The sequence below is a fragment of the Solea solea genome, chromosome 10 (genome assembly GCF_958295425.1).
Source record: "Solea solea chromosome 10, fSolSol10.1, whole genome shotgun sequence".
Taxonomy (NCBI): Eukaryota; Metazoa; Chordata; class Actinopteri; order Pleuronectiformes; family Soleidae; genus Solea; species Solea solea.
The window spans coordinates 3,041,561-3,064,410 of NC_081143.1; the positions used below are offsets into that span (position 1 = coordinate 3,041,561).

Sequence of the window (22,850 nt, forward strand, 5' to 3'; positions counted from 1 at the left end):
TCTATCTATCTATCATTTATCTATCTATCTATCTATCTATCTATCTATCTATCATTTATCTATCTATCTATCTATCTATCTATCTATCTATCATTTATCTATCTATCTATCTATCTATCTATCTATCTATCTATCTATCTATCTATCTATCTATCTATCATTTATCTATCTATCTATCTATCTATCTATCTATCTATCTATCATTTATCTATCTATCTATCTATCTATCTATCTATCATTTATCTATCTATCTATCTATCTATCTATCTATCTATCTATCTATCTATCTATCTATCTATCTATCTATCTATCTATCATTTATCTATCTATCTATCTATCTATCTATCTATCTATCTATCATTTATCTATCTATCTATCTATCTATCTATCATTTATCTATCTATCTATCTATCTATCTATCATTTATCTATCTATCTATCTATCTATCTATCTATCTATCTATCTATCTATCTATCTATCTATCTATCACAACTAAATGGCACACAGACATAAGGAGATTGTGACTCATATGCATAAAATGTATGTTGGGTTTCCTGCTCTTTCTTCTTTCGTCTTAAAAGGGTTAGGGTAAAACAAAAACAGGATGTGAAATATCATGTGTGTGTGTGTGTGTTCTTGGGTTGACTCAGGTGGTTGTTTACAAACTTTCCCTGCCGATAAATCCACCGTGTGTTACTGCAGGGACAGAAATGTGATGATATGATGAAATACCTCCACTCTCTCCAGTTTGGTTTCCTCTGTGGGTTCGTACACAAGTATCATGGTTGTATGTGATCACGCTGTCACCGCCGGGTGTTTGCTCATTGCGGCAACCTTTGGGTTTCTCTTTAGTATCGTCTCCTTCCTATGAGAAGGAATTCCACTTTAAAGGTTCGGTATGGGATATTTAGATTTAGGAGGGTTTATTGGCAGAAATGTAATATACTACCCATAAATACCTTTGTATAAGTTTAAATTTAGCATTGAGTGAAAAGTCCAACTTCTTGGGGAAAACAAAGTGTTCAGTAGGGGTGGGTGACATGAGTTCAAAATTATAACAGGATATTCCTTCATCATATTGAATTTTTGTGAGGATATGTCACAGAATTTCAAAATAAAAGCTTTTTTGATATGGAGTGATGTAATATACAGTAGTTGCAAAATGGATTCTATTCATTAAAAACACATACTGAAATCACTCATAACTTGATATTAAGTGGCCGGCCATATGGAATCAAGGGGAGGGTCCCATGTGGTCCATGGGCCGCGAGTTTAAGACCTCTGTTTTGTGTTTTGCCATGGACGCTGACTATGCAAATGAAGAATAACATTATTTATGGTATGCAAAGGCCACCATAGTTCCCTGATGCGAATAGGAAAGGAAGGAGTGAACAAAAGCATCCTTTATTTTTTTGCAATCTGCAGATGTCACTAATTCTTACACACTGGACCTTTAAGGTAGGATGACTGTGTGATTTGGTGCTAGTGAGGAACTTCCTTTTTCCCTGATAAAAGTTAAAAGAAAGCAGGATATATTGTAATGATGTGCTCGTCATTAAAGCACATTACATTTCAGGTCATTTAGATCAGATCACATCTTATGACTGTTGCAAAAACAACAAACAAAAAACCAGCTGTTGATGTGAACTAGTGGAATATCAGTGGGATAAAAATTAGAAGGTCAGTGACACCACTGCCTCCTCCTGTTACATGAGAAAGTTGTGAGGTAGCTCATTCTATGGGTTCTAGGAAGGTTCTAGGATGTTTATCACAGGTGATAAACATCATGTATCATATACAAAGGGATTTACAGTTTTACAGTCTTGTCAAACAATCACCAGCATGATCATTTCTTGGAAAAATCTGTTCCCCTTCTTAGTTCCTGTATCACGTCCCCATTTGATACACATTTTTTTCAGTTCTTCCTTTAAAAAGGGAAGAAAAACTTGCCTGTGTGGTTTATGGACTTGTTCTTCCCAACAACAGAGACAGAAAGAACTTCTTTTCAAAACAAAATATGTGGGTTTATTGTTTGTCGTCCAAAGACAAATCTTTCTTTGTAGTAGTGATCACAGAGGAAGCTGAAGGAACGGGAGCTCATTCCATTAAGTAGGACATATAAAAGTCAAAGTTAAACCGAACTCTTAACCTGCAGAGCAGAGTGACAGTTTGACACAGCAGGACGGTGCAGAAACAGTCAATAAACATCTACTTTTACAGTCAGTATTCGTTTCCCTCGCGATTGCTTCGAGACTGCAGTTAAACAAAAGCAGAATCAATATAGAGAAGTATACTTTCCACAGGTTATGTATACTGGTACACAACACACTGACTCATGTTCATCATTTGTGAGTGTCAGACGCACAAAGATGAAACACTGAAGAGCATCATAACCAAATGACGTCGTACAGGGTTCACTTTAGACTGTCAGAATGTCCCTTATCAATGGGGATTCTGCACTGTTGAGTTTCATCCACAGGTCAGAGGGAATGGCCACTCTGATCGCATGGGAAATTGTTTTCTATTTATTTCTATTTTAAAGAATTTCCCTTTTCTTTTCACTATAGTCTGTATGACTGTATGCACAGTTCTCATGTCTGACTTTAAAAAAAAACCCACACACATACTGTGCATCATCGTGGGGACAGCAGTGCTCAACGTCACCGACTTTCATAATCAGACAGAAATGAAATACTGTAGTAATGCTCCTATCTGTCCACAGAGGGCGACATAAGCTTCACTGTGATTTTCCTAAACACTCAGAAGTTCATTGTTGGACATCTCATTTCACACCCTCATGCTTCAATATCCACAGCGCTCTCAGAAAGGCCCTCCACGACATTTGGGCTGCAGAGATTTGCAACGAGCGCTTCCTTGCAGCACAGTTGGCTCATTTGATTTCACAGTTGCTCATGGTTTGGGATTTGCAAACTCCCTTGCCGACGACTTCAAAAGCAGCACCCTTGTAAGTTGCGACACACTGGCCATCGGTGCGAAGGTCTGGCTGAATCCTGTTCCATAGAGTCAGCTCTTTATCTGGTTCACCTGAAATCAAGTCGATGGTTTGCTGCATGAGAAGAAAATCTTCTGCTCTTGTCTACGCAGTGATCCATGCAGGGTTTATGATGGTGGTATGTATTGCTATAACACCAAATTATGGAAATTGGAGCAGAGATTTATTCCCATTCGTCCACAAGAGAGAGAAAACAGCAGGAGTGTTTAGGAATGAGGCCTACTTTTACAGAATTTGTTCCAAATGTGAGTTAAATAAGCTCGAGCTCTATGTGGACTAAAGGTGTGAATAAATACACATATAATATTATTGCATGGTGCAAACACACGTTGATGTATCACATACTTGTGATTACGTGTGATGTTTCTCTGTTTACCAAGAGTGATTTGTTTTAAACCATTTATTCTAACTTCAACTTTCACTCAGGAGCCAAAATTAAATTATTAAATTAGATTATAAGGATAATCATTTTAATAACACAATCCAGCTTCATTGTTTTGTACAATGACAATAAAGACATTATTCTAAACGCTTGGTGAACTGTAGTGCAATTATGTAAACAGAAAAAATGTACAGAGGCGTGTTATCTACACAACACAGGCACCATCATCAAATGTCTTGATGAGGGGTTTTTGGCAGTTTCTAGGAGCAACAACTGGTGGTCACATTTTTTGCTACTTGTCATGTTATCGACACAAAGCATCCATCTATACTGTAACTAATGTTAGAAAACTAATAGAAATGTAAAAGAAAATGATGATAACACGTCATTCTAATGATGAATCAGATGTAAATATGTTGCTCAGCATCAGTGATCAGTGTCATTGTGGCATATTCAGATTGGTCAGTTTGTAGGTTGTAGCAGTAGAAGCAGCAGCAGCAGCAGCAGCAGCAGCAGCAGCAGCAGCAGCAGCAGAAGCAGCAGCAGCAGCAGCAGCAGAAGCAGAAGCAGCAGCAGCAGCAGCAGCAGCAGCAGCAGCAGCAGCAGCAGAAGCAGCAGCAGCAGCAGCAGCAGCAGCAACAGCAGCAGCAGCAGCCAATGCCGCTTTTCTACTACATGGTCCCGCCTCGCCTGGTGGAGTCATCACTGCACGGCTGCATGAAACTTTGTTTTACAATCAAACTAGTGGCTCGTAAAGCAGTTGTTTTCTGTGCACTGAAACATTAGAATCAGCTATTAAAAAAAAGAATTGTTCAGTACTTCCAGCATGACAGGAGCACAGACTCACAATCGGCAAAGTTCAGCAGTGCTGTCACTAAATACACTATTAATGTTAAATATTATTTATTTAACATCATGGTAATTGTTGGAGATTAACCCACGTTTTAAGGATTGTTAAGTCTTTTTAACTGATCTACAGTTCAGCATTGTTCGGACGTCGTGCTAATGACTCTTCCAGTGACGACACTCTGATCAATCAGTGGCCGGCAGTCTAACAACGTCACGCATAGTATCAGCTCAGCTCGCTTGGAGCCTCACCAGAGCAGGTACTAAAAAAATAGTACCAGGTTTCGCTAACAGAAACACAAAAAAACCATGTTGTGCCGAGGTGAGGCGTGCCGTGCTAGTGGAAAAGGAGCTTAAAAGTTATGCACTGCAGCTTTAAAGGAGAACTAGAAAAGTACCAGGTATTATTGCTGATGGAAAAGCAAATAAAACGTGTCGCGCTGTGCCGAAGCCAGTCGTGCCGGGACCATGCAGTAGAAAAACATCTTTGATTGACTACTATGAATATTATCACAGTTATCAGGCTGTAGTACCTGGGAAGCCCTGGAGAGTAACTCTGTCCCCTGGTACTGCTCCACTTGGAGGATCAAGGATTTCAACCTTGTCTGGTGAGCTGGCACACATGACCACAGCCTGGGACTCCACTCCACCCAGACTGGTCGGCTTCAGGTTACACAGCAGGACTGCCATGCGGTTCTGCATCTGCATGATGGAGAGACAATTAACTAGCTTTCAACAGCTTATGTGCCTGACCCTGACCCTAAGGTGCAGCTGAAAAGATATCTTAAAAAACCTCATATTGTACACCAGACCAACCAGATTAGTTCTCCATTGTTCATTCTGCAATAATGTTAGATTCATAAACAACTATACTGGCTGACTGTGTGGATGAAACCAATGCTCAAACATAAAGAAAATGAACAAAACCAGCTTAATTAAAACTTTGTTCTTTTCCAGTGGTAGATTTCTAAAAAGAAATGGTTTTCATGGAGGACGTTGGCAAACACATGTTTCTATTTAAGTTATACAAAATATGTAGAATGTGTTTCAGCCTGGCCTCCTGTCCAAATGAAATAACAACAGTGTTTTCAACTTTAAGGCATCAGGTAAGGGAAGACCTGCCCTTTTTTGAACATGACAGGTCCATGTGCACGTAGAGCCTGTCAACACATCAGATGTGGGACGGCACAGAACACTGATCAGTTCCTGACGTGTTGTTCACACCTGACATTAAAATCCTGGATTCACCTCCCGTCACCTCAGGTCACCTGATCTTTCTTTAACTGCACTGCATTCAAATAAACACTGACATCCTGTTAAATCTGAGGATGTTAATGTTCATCAAACACATGGGTTTGAATTTAAAACAAAAATATATATCACAGTTATTATTAGTTGAAGCCCTGATTACTTTGACCCATTTTTTGTTTGTTTGTTTGCTTTTAAGTGTTTTATGTTTTTTATGCTTTCCATTTTTATTGATTTCTTATTTATATCATTCTGTACTGCACTAAATGTCCTCTATAAATAAGTTTGAGTTGACTTGAGGGTTAGGACTTGAGACTGTATCTAAAAAATATCACAATATATGACAGAAATTGGTAAAAACCACACGGGAAAAGTAACATTATGGCACCATGATGTACCTGATCCACTGGTATGTGGTTCACCAGTTTGCTGACTACTGTCCTGTGAGTCGTCTCTCCCACATCGACCTGCGCCACATACACACCGTCAGTTTGTGGAGGCCGCAGGGCCGTGATGATATGTCCAACACGCAAGTCAAGACGAGACGCGTCCACTGCAGCGTCCTCCTCCTCCTCCTCCTGGCTCTTTTCCACCTTTTCCCCAACTGGCATCAAAGAAAGACAAAATTATTTGGACAAATCAAAGCTGTAGTTTCTCGCTTTTCAGTACAAACAAATGGACAACTGTATTTTTTTTTTTTTTATAAATAACTACATGATTGTCCAATATTGAAAATGTGTGCTCTACACTAAACAATCAAATAATTAGCGTAACGCAGCTCTCACTCTATGACAGACCATTTTTGCAGAAGGCTTGATCTCTCCTGTCCAGTTGTGACCATGCATTTTTTACTTTATATACCTGAACTTTGATTTGCATTGTTTTAAATCATGTGTGTTTGCTGGGTGTGTGTGTGTGTGTGTGTCTCCTAAATTATTTTATTGTTCTCATTTTACCAACTGCAAAACAAATTTCCCCTTGAGGAACAAATAAAGCTCTGAACTAAACTTTACTTAAAAAATGATTTAAAAAAAGGTAATCATAATTATTCCAATAAACCCCTGCCTTCAGCACCTTTAAAAGGGCCTTCTCACAAAAGCAGAATGTTTCGGGGGGCCCCTCTGTCAGTTTGGAGCCCCAGACATTTGCCTGCATGGCCTAAAACATTGCAATGCCCCTGCTTTAGAGTAACAACAAAACCCTCTCTACTGTCAATTTTTGGAGATTAAAGCGAGATTAACGGAGATTAATTTGGAGATTTACGCGTGTGCAATCACACCAGCCCTTCTTAATCGAATCCTACAGTAGATCATTTGTTCGTTTGTGAATGCGCAACCGAACTTCAAGTGAAGCAAATGCAGGAAGCGGCCTACAACACATGGCATTGTGGGTAAACACAACCAAAACATACGCACGTGTAGAACGATAGCCAAGAGAAATGGTTGAGCCCATTGTTGCAGCGTATAAGTCGTATGTTCACATATAACAAAATAAAAAACCTAAGACCCAAGATAGGATTTGATGCAGCTCCATGTTTTGTTCTTATGTGGCGGAAACATGTCTTATGTGCATTAACTGATAGATGAGCGAGTTTTCTTTTCAGTAATTCATGATGCAGCGCCGCCTCAGGTGAGGAGGGGAATATGTTATTCAAAAGGTTTGCTTCGCTTGAATCAATTGCAGTGTGAGCAAACTCAGACCGGCTGAGTCCCCAATTGAACCAAGTCGCGAGTAGATTAAGGCAGACTATTAGTCTTTTCAACTGATCTACAGTTGATCTGATCTCATGACTCTTCCAGTGACTTTTCAGCTCGCCAGAGTAGGTAACAAAAAGAACCAGGTACGATCCCGAATGGAAAAGCAAAAGAAACAGAGTAGAGTTGAGCCGAGCTGTGCCAGAACGACATGGTGGAAAAGCGCCAATACTGTTCAACGTCTAAACGTCTGAGTCCCAGTTTCCCACAGCACCTGAACGCACCTTTGGACTTGTACGTTGACACTCGGCCACGGAAGCCCATCTCACGCAGTTCCCGGCGGACAGTCCTGGAGCTCACACAGGTCCCAGAGGCGCTTTGGAACTCGGAGGTGAGAGCTTCCACCGAGGGCAGACACTTCTCCAGCGCCACCTTCTCCAGCACTTGACGGTGCTGCTCTTTGAGCTTGTGCGGCCGGCCGCTGCGGGGCAGGGCCGTCGTTATTCCTCCACGTTTCCACTTCAGGATCACGGAGCTTACCGTGGAGCGAGGCAGGTCCAACAGGGCGGAGATCTCACGCACGGACTTTTTACTCAGGTGACATCCCACGACAGTGCCCCGCTGAAAGTCACTGAGCTCCTCACTGCGACCCATGATGTGTTTGCTTTGGAGAGAGACGAGAGACGAGAGACCGCATCCAGCAACGTTCTCCTCCTCCTCCTTCTCCTCCTCCTCATCCTCTCCGTTCTCCTTTTCTTCTGTGGTTTTTGGCCGATTTAGTGTCACTGAGCATATTACTGCCCTCCTCAGGAAAAACTTTATTATAACAATAACATTCCATTCTATTGATTTGAGCTCTCTGGATACACCTGCATCATAGAATCAATTGTGGGTTTTTACATTTCTAAATAAAAAAGACTAAACGGATATTTTGACAGATAATAATAATAATAATAATAATAATAAGAAGACTGTAGATCTCTCAGTTAGAATGAGTTACTTAAAATTAATTGTGTTTTTATTGTGAACTATGCAGTATAGGTCCATATCAACACAGACAAAAAACGAAAAACCACTTCTCCTGAACAGTTGGACCTTTTTTTCACTTGACTGGCCCCTGATGCTCAGTGGCCCCCAGGTCATTTGAGTTTGAGACCCCTGCTGTTGACTACTTTAATACTTTCATTTGAATATGTGAATGTTTCTTCCTCTACTGTACATTTCAGTGCCTTTTACTAGATTCTGAATTTTATTAAGCCAAATGAATAAACAAACTTTTAAATAGCAGTGGCAGCCCTTACATATTTAAAATACTCACAATATATAATACAGTAATATATTATATGCTATACAGACACTGCACATGTTCATTTTACCTCAGGTAAATAACCACATCATATAACCTATAAAGTAATACAAACTCAGGTAAACATCTCTAATTTACAGATACATATATTTATTAATAAACTACTTTTCATGAGAGTATACTCATTGTCAAAAAATACATTAAATGTAGTATAAAACCTGATTTTCATAACTTCAGCTACCACCCATACCCTGTATGAGAAGGTTGTATACTGCCACCTACCGTTCACTGACGTGTATAACATGATTTTAAATTTAACTTCATTATGTGGGAAGACTGTATACTGGGTGACGTTATTATGGTTTTTCAATAATGTTCTAAAAGCAACTGTAGTTACTGAGTGAGTTAATATGAAACAAGCAGGTTTACTAAAAACTGGAGAAACTTGATTCACATTTATTATCAGTAAAAATCTTGAGACATGCCTCATCGTACAAGAAATGGACAAAGACTCCTTAAATAATACATATATATTTATATTTTAATACAAAATAACAAGCAAGTCATTTCTGCTGATTATAGTGTACAGTATATTGGTACCCTGTCACCCTGTATGCCCCGATCGTATGGATTATAGTACAGATAACATATCACAACATTACATAAGAAGCAACAAATGTGCCCGCTGTCTTCAGTATAACCACTCATTATTCACTGGAGGAACAAAAGTGCAATACAGGAAGGTTTACACAAGAAGAAGAAAGAAGGACGACAACAATAATACCTACAATAGAGACAGTGACGGTGTTCATTAAATGAGTTCCTTCATTTTAATGAGTATTCCTTCTCCTGATGAATGAACACTGTCTAAACCAACATAAATCTTCAACTCAAATCCTGCTTGTGACACCAATTATGTACATACACTCTTCACTAACACATGAATATTCAAAAATAATTTCTCTTCTTTCAAGGGCATTTCCATTTTCCCCACTATTGGTAGCAAAATACAAACTTTGTTTGAGAAAACCTGTTGGAAATGATCAGTAAATGAATTTTGCATTGTTTCAGGTCAAATTTAGGACAACCGTCTTGTTTTCCTGCACTAAATGTAGTGACATGGATTACACCTCGGGTCTTGTGCGTCTCAAACTTCCTTAATTTGTTACTGAAACACAGTATGCAGACAAAATGAGAGATGACCCAAGTGGTTAATCAGTCATGTTTGAATAATCTGCCTTTTCACAGCCTGCGTCGCTGTTGCTTGGCTCTTCAGTCTGACAGAGAAAGTGTTTGTCTTGCTCGTGTGCAAATGTGAAGACGTCAATGAGACAGAAGAAGGTGGGATTAAGAGAACAAGAAAGTCAATGAGAGAGTGTTTGTGTGTTGTTATATGTTCTGTGTTATCTCACTGGCATCTGTATCTGTGCTTAGCTGACATGAATCGCAGTCTTTTCTCCTGCATGTCAATAAAAAACGGTGTATAAGGATAAAACATACTGAAAACTGCACCATTGAAATGTCTAGACACACAGTACATGCTGTATAAATATTGATTCTTCCAGAAGGCGTTCACACTTAACATGGAAAGTACAGGTTACATGTCCAACTGTACAGCATGTGCTAGCAACTCATTATAAAGTGAGGTCATTGAAAATGTGTCAAGCTTTTCCCCCTCAAGAAAATGAAATGCAGATGTTAAGTCTCCCAGTGAAACACTGCTGCCAGGACACAACTATTGGAACCTTCAAATTTACAGATTTACAGATACTAATAGTGACTATGGACGCCAAGCTTTCACTAGACTGCAAAACATTTGCTCATGCATCCAGTGATGGTGCAGTGATCAGGAGAGCATGCACTTATGTATGTGTGTGTGTGTGTGTGTGTGTGTGTGCGCTATGTAACAGGGCATAATGGAAACATTGACAGGAGAGAGAAAAGGAAACCACAAGTTAAATTGTATATTGTGTCTCGTCAGTGTGCAAGTCAACAGGATTTGTGAGAGGAAACACAGGACTGTGACAGAAGGATGAGAGGTGAGAATTCATTGCAGACTACAAATGTTAACAGTCAGCATCACTCTCAAGAGTCTGAAACTGTGTCCCAATTCCATATTTACTATTATAGCATACATGGTTTGTAACAAGGACAGCGTGCAATTCATGTGTCACTTCTTGAGTGTAATTAAAAGGAAACTAGTAGTTTAACAACATCTATGGTAATCTATGGTAGTGATCTTCTGCACTTTATATTACTATATACATATATATATATATATATATGTATATACACAAATAGATATTTATATGTATTATTTTTAAAGTGCATTTATGTTTGGACTTAAAAATGGCTGTTTTAACAGGCCTGGTTAGTATCTGTGTTATTCAAAGGTGTGTTTTGGGGTTTAACAAGCAGTAAACCAGATTCAATTCTGGTCCGACTGCCATTACAATGACCACAATACATACTAAAACAAGCTTACGTGAACAATGGCACTCAGTGAGGCACATACCTCTCTGCCAAAGCCAAACAATCCCACATGAATTATTAACAAATTCAAAGTCTTCAAATATGTCAGATTTTTCAGTTTTTGTTTTAGGAAAGTGCTCAATAACGTAACCTGTTTGGCAGATGTAATTACATTCAAATATTGGGACATTCTTTAGTTTAAGAGTGAGTCAACGCAAAGAAGAAATCCCTTGTTATATTCAAAAAGACAAAGGGAGTGTTTTGACTAACATTGCACAGGGTCTGTGTTACTGTAGATGTCGTCCCAAAAAATAACTTAGTGTGTGTAACTGTAAACATTTCCATGCTGTAAGGATTTCATGCCATTAAATACTTAATTGAATTACTTAAATAGAAACTGTCACCATATCAAATGAAAGAGTTCCCCCTTTTTCCACTGAGTCTTCTTTCTTTTTATCTAATCCTGTTGATTTTTCAGTTTTACTTCATGCAGCGATTTCCTGTTACTAGACCTTTATTGGCAGTCAGAGGGATGAACATACACGGACAACAGCGATTCACTTGGCACAGACTTGTTGACATAGTTATTTATACTGGCTGGCTTGACACAAGTAGAAAGTTGACACCAGTAAGAAGTGTGTCTACATGTACTGTATGTATGACAGTTGTGTTGTGGTAACTCGTAGACCAGCAGCAGTTTCAGTAGGGCAGTGGGTGACATCACTTCAAACTGCTTGTGGCAAGCTATGATTGTCAAATGTGAGGACACACAAATCTACTTGGTGTTTGTTTTTGTTTTTGTTTTTTTTATTCTGCTGGTTTTAGGAGTTTAAAAGTGAAGAACTCTGCACAGTAGTGACACAAACACCTAAGACTTAGAAAGTACAGCATCATGTGTTTCAACTTCTTAATGCAACATGGACACATGTACTCAACAGATCTGTGCTTCAAGTTTACAGAGGGAAAAACATGTTACCCAAGTCTGATGCTGACAAACTCGTAAGAAAAAGCTAATATACAGTGGGCTTTATATGTGCTACGTGTCCATGTGGAATACATTGGCAGTGATCTTACACCAATAATACGCACCTAATATTAAAGCTACAGCGGGTGTTAAAAAGACCCTACTGCTCATTTTGTGTCCAGAAGCAGTTTTTTGACTCCTCATTAAGGCCAGTGACGTCTCACTATATTCTACTGTGAAGAATGTGAAGTGGAGAGCAACGAGACCACCACAACATGAGCGCTGTGTTCACCAACAAGACAGCAGAGTGTGACTGCAAGAAAACGAGCAAGCAACATGTCCGCACGACACACAAGCAAATCTGTTTTACGAGTACTTCACACAGAACTAGAGGGTTTTTTTGTGCTGCTATGGGTTGTATTGCTCATTTACCCATCTTCTGTCACTCCATGTCACTTCCTCCTGGGCGAATCTCTCAACAGCCACCGATCACTTTGCCCTGCTCTCGTCCTCCTTTTCCTGGTGATCGTCTCTCCGCTCTGACTGGCTCAGGATTTGGCCTCGTCACATTCCTGCTCTGTGGACAGGTCCATTTCAGACCAACCTATCTCCATGCCCTCGATGAGAGAAGTGTCTGAATCAGTGCTGAGCGGAGGCTGGTGCTCACCTGTGGAGGAGGGTACAGTATGACAGGTCACTGAAAGATGCAGCCACATCAGTACCTCTGAACAGGGACAATCGAGTCCTGTGAGACAAGGTTTGGCTCTTGGGGTTTAGTTATTTCTCCTTTAAAGCTGCAGTGCATAACTTTCAAGCTCCTTTTCCTCGCCTCACGCCTCACCTCGGCACGACGTGGTTATTTTGTGTTTCCATTAGCGACAGTACCTGGTATTTCCAAGCGAGCCGAGCTGATATTATGCGTGACGTCGTCAGACTGCCGGCCACTGATTGGTCAGAGTGCCGTCACAGGAAGAGGCATGAGCCTGACGTCTGACACAAGAATCAAGCCAAGCAATGCCGAACTGTAGATAAGTTAAAACGACTTAACAATCCTAAACACGTCCATGTTTCTGTAGCCTCTGTCTGCAGCAACATAAAACACACTTCTTGTGTGCAGAGCGGGAATGTTGCTGGTGACACACACACAGAGAGAGAGAGCTGATGGACTTAATCAGCATTGTGTGAACTCAATCAAAAGTTATGCACTACTGCTTTAATTAGTTTCTCATTGTACAGTCTACTTTTGAAACCATTTGCGAGCACTCAACTTTGGCCCAAATTTAATTTAATTTAATTTAATTTAATTTAATTTAATTTAATTTCATTTCATTTCATTTCATTTCATTTAAAGAAATGTTATATTTGCATAGTGCTATTGGATAGAAAAATGCATTCATTAGCATTTTAGAAAACACAAACTAGACATTCATGATCATCCAGGCACTGAATCAACACATCTCTGAAATAGTTTGAATAAAAATTGACAGAATGCTACAGATGAGATGGATGACAAAAGGAAAAAAAAAAAACCACACCATCCAAGTTAATAGTTAACCTGATGAATTGATCTCTATTGATTGGATGATTTTGTGACTTTTGGGACGTTGAACATGCCAGGCAACACGTCGAGACTGTCACTCACGACGGAATATTATGGACACATGTACAGACACACATGGAGTCTGACTGACTGTCTAGAGCTAGACTGCATCTCTGAGTGCTACCTGATGCTGAAACATGTTTTTGTCAAAATGTCATAAAAAAAATGATGAAATTATGTATTGTATGATGAAAAATGTATTCTGTGGGTAATGGGGGCGGGACTAGATAAGCTTTTGCTTCTTTCCCTTTTGCTTATGTGTATTGTGTGAACTACACTACGATGATGTGTGATGATGAGTGATCTATCTGACATGACCAAAATAAACATATATAAATATATAAATAAAAAAGGTAAGTAAAACATTATCATCATAAAAATGTGCTGAACGTGTTACTGGGCAAAGACTTCTTTGAGCCTAAAATATTGACAGCATAGCACTGAAATATCATTTACATATGTAGAGTAAAACCATGAGGTTAAAAGTGGAAATCTGAGACTGTGACTACTTTTTTGTTTTAAAATTCAAAATGGCTCTTCTGTAGAGTAATTGTGCCAGCATGCTGTGACAGAGCTTTACACAACATATGTACTTACTGCTGGCGATGATGTGGCTCTCCCCTGCCTGACGTGCTGTCTCTGCTTCAGCCTGGAGCTGCTGCAGGCCGATCCCTCTGCCTACAGGATCCAGAACCACCGAGCTCTCGTTAACAGTCATTTCACTTGCCCCGCTGATGGGGTTGGTGGGTGGACCTCCGACAGACGTATCGTAATCTGGAGGAATCTCATCCGAGCAGTCCGCGTTGAGCTGGAACGCACAATATGCATCTTCATCAGTTTGATGTTTTAGACTTTTAAACGCACAGTATGTCATTTCCACCAAAGATCTAGTTTGATGACGTGCATGAAATGCAAAGACAGAAGGCAACACATTGGCTAACCAGCCATTCCGAACATTTCCTTCCTCACGCTGATGGGGTTTGCGCTGGAAATTACGGCTGTCACGTCGTAGTATACAAATGCGGTTGTGCATTAAGGAGTCATAAGACAGTGATGTGTGTATGCTGTACATGCTGTTCCAGCGCTCATTAAAATCAAAGTTTTCATGGTCATTTCAAGTACACTTCTCAAAAAACAAACACACAAAAAATAGTTTGCCTTGTTTCATTTCATAACTTTAAAGTCCCTCTAAAGTGATGAAAAACATCTCCTCTGGCTTTGTCACAAACGTCACTGTCAAATGTAAACACACTGTTATTTAACTTCCCGTTGAACTAACAGTGAAGTGACTCTCACTTCGCTGTTAGTTTGTTTGGAACAAATTAACATAAACACTTCAGTTTCCTATACTGAAACATGTAGAGACTTTGTATTTGCTTTACAGGGACTTTAAGGTTAGATTACTCTAAATGTGAGAATCTAAAGCAGTTGCATGTGTACATATATAACTAACACTATATAATGTAATATAATGTGCAAATAAATTAAAAATGGACTTACTGGCACTCCTAAGGCTTTGAGTATGTTCATTTTACACATAGGACACGTCCGGTGATCTTGTAGCCATGGGTCTACACAGTGTTTATGAAAGACATGTCTGACAAAACAACACGGCAGTGCACATTTGATTAATATCAACCACAAACAACAGCTACAACAGAGAGTACAGTGAATGGCGTGTCCTTTAAGTTATGGAACATGTACAGTACTTCCTCTATGCCCCGAGGACAGCGCTTATTTTAAAAAGTGATCAAACAAACGTTACCGGCATGGTAATATCCTTATGACATCATTAGGCTTGTAACCTTCAATGCAAACTGCACAGTTGTCGAAGTCTGAATCAGTCTCCTAAAACACAGAGCAAAGGTACAGATGTGGGAAGTCTCCTATATATCTATAAGCCTCCTAATGTAAAATAAGTACAGTATAATTTCAAATTAAAGTTTCCATTTTGTCAAAGTCATTTATACATTTATAATTTACTGTTTTCAGTGCAGAAAGCATCATATACCTTGTCGCCTTTCTTAATGGTTCGCACTTGAAGCTTGCTGATGGCTTTTTTGGCAGCATCTCCAAGACGTCTCTGTAAGACAACAACAATATGTTAAGAAATGACTCGTTACTGACTACATCGAGGGGTTTTTAACAGAGGAAAGCAGTATTCTAATATCTAATACTCAAAAGTTAAAGTTAATACACAATATCACAATCCATCTGCTTAGTATTATGAAAGTCAATAAAGTGAACAAACACCTAATATAGTTTATTATGCTGAGCCTTAATAAATAAAAGAAGAAAATTACAGGGTTTCATATGAAACACGTTTTAGGAGAATGTTGAAGATGGGTCTGGAGTCAAGAAGAGTTTTACTATACTTGGCTGCCTCTCAAATAAATTGAAAGCCTTTTTTTTTTTAAATTGTGAATTCCTTATGTGACATAAATCAACATAATTTGAACAAGCAAACAATGGTTGCCATGGCAGTGGCTCCTGTCATTACAGATGTCAGAGGCGGCCATTTATAATACAGAGATGGCAAAAGCAAACATTTGCTCAGTCAGTTCAAAGGGCTGGAAGGATGAGCTGGTTTCTCCCTATAGATCTATAGATCTATAGAGCCAACACTGCACAACATGCTTAACTGCACAGGCCAATGTCAAAAGTGAGACCTCAGCACTATACTGCACTCTCTGTGTCTCTGTAAAACAGATATGAATCATTTGATAAAGTTACAGTTTGAAATAAGCACAGTCCGGTACCTGGTTGCGATCTCGTGCATTCGCGTAGCGGAACCTCTGGATGTAGTAGAAGACGAGCCATGCGAGAGAGATTATCATGAGCACGATGAAGGAAATGGAGACAAACACTACCGATGTTCTGCTCACGTACTTCTGCAGGTTGCGGGTCCCTATAGTGATGTGTAACGTGACCGCAATATTCTGCTCCTGCAAGGCCACAATCTCACGACCTTTAGGCTCTGGGATCATGATGACAACAACGTCACCTGTATCTGCACAGACACAAGAAAACACCAGGTTAGTGATGTAGGAGATGAATCAGAGCTGCAGGAAACCTTTGAAATACTGACTTCACTGATGACAATGGTGCAACCAGAATATTCATGACTTCAATTTTCATTTAAGGGTGCATTTTTACACACTATAGGCATGAATTTTGGCAGTATTGTCCATTATTATTTGATCTTATTTCCAGCTCAGCTCCTACAGTAAGGCTAAAATACAAACAAGTGTTACACTCATAACATTAAGTGCAAAAAATGTGCCATTGAAACCAATTCTGCAAGTTTTGATCTCACACAGACATGTTTTATTCCATTAAAGCATAAAACATTTACTACTCTCCACCAGATGGCTTTTTTCCGGCATATAAAGAAAAAAAACATGCTATTTCCACATAACAAACACAATAAAATTACTTTGCATGTAGTACATTCAAAATAATTCCTATGTTCTGTTTTAATCCGGCTTTTAAAGGGTTAAAATCTTAATTTTTAAAATCAATTAGTATTTGATATCAATAATTAGGACTGACAGGACTGAGGTGAAAAAACAGCTCAATGAAAGTAGAATATATAAATAATGTATCATATTTATATAACATTTCTTGTGTTTAGTGGTACCAATAATGCAGCTCGGTGCACTTCAACACGCCTCAAGTTCAACTAAAGCAAGTAGTGGTGATGCATTAAAATGCAGATGGCTAAAAGTGAAGAAGAAGTCGGATTATTTTGTCCTGGACAGAGAAGCAAAAAAAGTCAGCCCGGATCACTGAAGGGGACCTTGGCCCATGGGGAGCCAGTGCTACATAGTGAGCTATTCAGTGCCCATTGTGCAAATACTATCTAGGATAAAGGAGCAATAGAAGAGTCATCATGCCTAAACATGTCAAGATGATCAGAATTACATCAACAGTTATATTATATGTGATCTGTGGCCTGTGGCTTCATGGAACCACAGTGGAATACATACAATGCATCCTTCACCTGTTTAGCCTGGTTACACCAGTGGCAACCAGGAATAGTTTCACTTTGATTCTAACATATGAGGTACTTCCATAAAATAGTGTCATTCATATAAATCCCTTAACGTAACAGGTCTGTTAAAATCTGCATTTCATGTGACATATATCTAGCAGAGGGAGAATAATTGTCTTTTTAAGCTATTTTATTTGAATGCATTTGCAAGAATGAGCTGAGTCAGTGGTGTTTGAGCAGAAAACAAAACTGTTTTACTTTGGGAAAAATAAAGCAGTTTTTGATAACACATGAATAAAACACACACAAAGGTTTTTCTGTGTATTACAAGAGCTGCTCCTTCAGAAGGACTTTTTATTGTTTATGTTAGAGTCTCTAAAACAAACCCTTCTATCAACAACAGAGAAAACAAAAGCTTGTTTGGACAGCTAACTGCTGTGTATGCTATAACATCTATGGGCCTTGGACAACTGGCTGTTTCCTGTCATTATTTAAGTCCCGGTCAACATGTGTTTACAGAGATACTATATTACCTGATTTCCATAGACAAACAAACTAACTGTCAGGACTCCCTCGCTATGTGACTGCATAACAACCATGGGAACCTTTGTATTTAGTCATTTATTTAGTTTATAGCCTCGAACACACAGTCCTGACATGTCGATTTATGGTTTTATTGGGTGGGACCATATGGCGTGTAGATGGTGAATCGCCGCGATGTAACAACGGCCTTTATGAACACACCACCTCATGTGGAAAAGCAAAACTGTTGCATCCAGAATGAATATATAGACTTTAAAATACAGCTCATGTATGACTGAACCTCGGCTTCATAGCAACAGAAACACTGTAACAGACGGCATAATCAGGCATGTAAGGTTTCTCTAAGCCTTTACTCTTATCTCCTTCTGTTCACCGTGACGCAGCCAGAGCAGACAAAAATAGCTGTTTCTAAAACAGGAGGACAACGTCGGAGACTGAGGCTGATCTCGTGGACAGATTTGTGTCTTTAGGCCCATTATAGGCCAGCATGTGCAAGAAAGAAAGAGAGAACAAATGCCTAATGGGGCAATTTTGTTGACAACATCCTTTAACTGCAAATTCTTTGACATTTTTGGCTTTCTTGTGGAGAGCTGCATGAGAAAATGACACCACTTTAAATGTGTACCAGCAAATTTAAAACCTTAAGTATGGAAACGGGGGCAAGCAGCTAGCATGGCTCTGTCAAACAGTAAAGCACCTTAAATTCTCTTTAATTATTAACTTGTTATATTTGAACCACACTGATGATAGAGACAGTGGGGTCGGCCAGTAGCAGCAAACAACCTGACTGTGGATTACACACATGCATGGGATATTTTTCTAATCCTTAGATAAAGTCACGTTTAACGTCTGTATGCTAAGCTAAGCTCAGAGGCTGCAGCACTGATATGAGAGAGACATCTACTGTATGGTTTTAAGTGACTCTTATCACAGCTCATGGAGAGAGGATTAAATCAGATTAAGTATTAATCTTTGATTGGGTTTGCTGGAAAATGGACTTTGTCGTTTACAACTTGATCAAGAACAACAAAGTGATTAAGGATCTTCAGTCTCTGAAAGGATAAATATTCAATATGCCCAACCTGTGCACTGAATGTGACGTTAGCAATATTGTATGACTTTTTTGACCACACAGTTTCTGGTTTAGTTTTCTCCAGGTTCTCCCATTTCCTCCCACAGTCCAAGGACATGCAGATTTGGGGATTAGGCAAATGGGACACTCTAAATGGACCATAGGTGTGAGTGTGAGAGTGTACTATACTGTAGGCTACTGTATCTGCTCTGAAGACATGGTTGTTTGGACATTAGAAGTCCAGCTTCACAAATGCACATGTTACTGCAACATACACTATATGGACAAAAGTATTCTGGCACCTGATCATTACATCCACAGGGACACATACAGAGGACTTAAATAGGGAGTTGGTTTCTCTTTTGCAGCTATAACATCTTCCACACGTCTTGGAAGACTTTCCTGAAGTGTTTCTATGGGATTTTTTGTCCATTCACTCAGGAGAGCATTTATGAGGCACTGATGTTGGACGAGAAGCACTGGCTCACAATCTCTGCTCCAGTTCATCACAAAGGTGCTCGAGGGGTTGAGGCCAGTGCTCTCTGTTCAAATTCTTCCACACCAAACTCATCGAACCATGTCTTTATAATCTTTGCTTTGTGCACTGGGCCTTCCTCAAACTTTTGCCACAAAGTTGGAAGCATACTTATTGTCCAAAATGTCTTGGTATGCTGAAAGCGTTAAAATTGCCCTTAATCTGAGATAAGGAGCCGGTCTGAAAGTCTGATTGAAACACCTGAATGCAATACTTAACCAAGCCAAATCCTTTTGTCCATATAGTGTATAATTTATGACAGTTGTAACAATAAATACCGTTAACCAACTGTGGGGGAAACCCAAGAGCAAACCCTACATTGTGTTACTTTAACCGGCTTTAACGCTGGCACATGCAGTGATGGAGGACATCCATCTTTAAAGCATGTTGCCTGTGTTAGTGGAGCATTTATGTCATATTTAAGGTCATAACAGATTTTCATTTTAGCCATACAGTACAATTTGTAATTGTAGTAATTTGCTAATTGTAAAGCAAAAGGCAGAGTGTTCCTAATTGGCAAACAATTGGCCTAAATCAGTCATCCACACAGACAGGATCATGAAATAAATTTGGTGACACACACACATGACATATGATATGTGACACACATATTTGTTTTTGTCGATGATGTTATAGTAATGCCTGTGTTTGGCCTCTGACAGCAAAAAAAATATGAAAACAGGCTCTGTCAAGCAATACTATCAGACCTGACTGAGGGAGAGTTTGTTTGTATGCAGTGGTTACAGGCAGGAGGGAAGGGACATTTATCTTGTTAGCCTGCTGAAGGACTGGCCTTTCTGAGCAGTAGAATTCACAGTGGGCAATTGATTGTGTTTTCAGTCATTGTCCAGTGTGTTTGTGGTTGTCTTGCTTGACTAAAACAATGTTGCTGTTGCCACAGCCTATCTTGTCATTAACATGAAGATGATAGGGTTTAATCCACAATGTGTGAACTCATTTAGTACATTCACTACATTTTTAGGAGGGATTTAGTACATGTTTTTAAAAGTTTTAATTCATGTTTTGTTTTTTTTTGTTGTTTTTTTACAATATAGGCTATTTAAGGTGTGGAAAAAAGTTTGGGAGACACTTCACTAGATAGAGACACAAGCATGTGGTGTGATGACTACTCACACACACACTGAGAGGTGAGCACAGGGAGGGAGAATCAGAAAAGACCACAGGGAGCTGGACTTGGCTTGGACGCTTCCTGACGCACAGTCTCTTACCTGGATGTGGCATTGTTATGGTTTCGTTGGGGCTGCTGGAGCCAGTGTTGTATATGACAACAGCGGAGGCGTTGAGCTTCGCTATGTTACGGATCTTCTCTCTGTAGGTACAGTTTCCCGCAGCCACCAGAGCCACCCAGGAGGCGGTGGTGTGGGAAACGGGAGGGAAGCGGACGTGTGGCTCGCACGCCTGCCTGTCCTGAGGGAGGGTCGGCACCAAAACCAGACCTTTGGCTTCTTTCTTGGGCGAGTGCTCTCCGTAGCGTCCGCATTCGGTTTTCTCTGTCCTGACCTCCGAGGTGGCGGGGTCCAGGTAGCTGATGTTGACAAAGGCGGTGTACCATTCCTCTTTCTCTGCCACAGTGAAGTCCAGACAGAGCAGGTGGACGAAGCAAAACGACAGCAACCACGTCGAGAGAGCCAGACTGCGGCACGCTGGGATGAGCGACGGTGCCATTGCGCCCTCCTCCTCCTCCTCCTCCTCTTCCTCAGTGGAAAAATGTGCAGCCCGCCGCTCTTTTAAAACGAGCCACAGGTTGCAGATGCATTCACGTGAAGTCAGGGCCAGACGGCGGCCCTCATTAAAGGGAAGCCCAGAGCTGCCTGCAAGAGTCCACCCCACACACGCGCGCTCACACACACACACACACACACATACAGCCTAACACCTGCTGCACCGCCGTGTGTTGTTGTTGTCTACGTCAGCTCTTTCCAATTCTATGACAGGATTGGCTGCGCGCTCACCGACACGTGACCTAGGCGGAGACAATACGTATGACGACGAAACCATTATAAATGACAGACAGACAGACAGACAGACGACTTTATTAATCCCTTTTGGAAATGAACAGCTCCAACATCCACACACAGCACTGTTAAAATTAGAGTCACACTTTACAGGAGACCGGAAAGAGAAACACCCCAGGTATCAAACACCATACAATATAGAATGAAATATAGAATAAAATAAAATAAGATAAAAATGAACTATGCTATATATTTATATACATATATATACACACATAAACACACACATATATGTATATATATATATATATATATATATATACATACACATATATACACATATACGCATACACACATATATACATACGTACACATACATACATATATATACACACACATAGGTACATACATATACATGTATATGTATATGTATGACTACATACAGGCTTTTGGCAGATCCTGTGTATTTTGGATAAGTGTTGAAAAATACAAGAGATACGTTTATCTCTTTCATTTTTGAATGTACACCGAGTTATATAATATTTAAATGCAATTGTTGACCCCTTTAAACATTATTATGGTTCATTTAATTGGATTAGGATGTAAATCACTGAAAATGTGATGCATCGGCTCACCGGGAAAACACACAGTGTGTTACTTATGGTTATGGAAGCCCGTTTTCACCATTTAAAAAATAAACATATATATGATAGATATATATACTTTGCTTGACATAATTTTGAGATTGTATCTCATTATTATGACCTAGTATCTCACAATTATGACTCATAGATACTAAGACTCATATATACTAAGTCATAATTATGATCTCATAATTACGACATAGTATCTCATTATTATGCTTCATAATTACAACGTATTATATCATAAGTACTTAGTATAATGATGACTTAACATCTCATTATTATGACTTAGTATCTCATTATTATGACTTAGTATATCATAATAATGACTTATTATGTAATTACTATGACTTTTTATTTCGTAATTACGACTTAGTGTATCATAAATACGACTTAGTATTTCATAATTATGACTTAACATCTCATTATTATGACTAAGTATCTCATAATAATGATTTATATATATATATATATATACATATATACATACGTATATATATATATATATATATATATATATATATATATATATATATATATATATACATTTTTAATTGGCGG

The 22,850-nt window shown here is 39.3% G+C and overlaps 2 protein-coding genes across 2 annotated transcripts; both read right to left on the bottom strand.

The window, feature by feature from the left end:
* Positions 1-1,477: 1,477 nt before the first annotated feature.
* On the bottom strand, positions 1,478-8,107 carry LOC131466486 (aminoacyl tRNA synthase complex-interacting multifunctional protein 1-like). The gene is made up of 4 exons (XM_058639744.1): positions 7,468-8,107; positions 5,888-6,093; positions 4,775-4,943; positions 1,478-3,045 (listed from the first exon to the last, which is right to left on the bottom strand). The coding sequence occupies exons 1-4, from the start codon at positions 7,835-7,837 to the stop codon at positions 2,891-2,893; spliced, it is 900 nt and encodes a 299-aa protein (XP_058495727.1). The 5' UTR covers positions 7,838-8,107; the 3' UTR covers positions 1,478-2,890.
* Positions 8,108-10,374: 2,267 nt separating this feature from the next.
* rnf150a (ring finger protein 150a) lies at positions 10,375-21,589 on the bottom strand. The gene is made up of 7 exons (XM_058641340.1): positions 20,899-21,589; positions 16,285-16,535; positions 15,537-15,608; positions 15,291-15,373; positions 15,026-15,122; positions 14,123-14,333; positions 10,375-12,592 (listed from the first exon to the last, which is right to left on the bottom strand). The coding sequence occupies exons 1-7, from the start codon at positions 21,353-21,355 to the stop codon at positions 12,474-12,476; spliced, it is 1,290 nt and encodes a 429-aa protein (XP_058497323.1). The 5' UTR covers positions 21,356-21,589; the 3' UTR covers positions 10,375-12,473.
* Between the last annotated feature and the right edge of the window lie 1,261 nt (positions 21,590-22,850).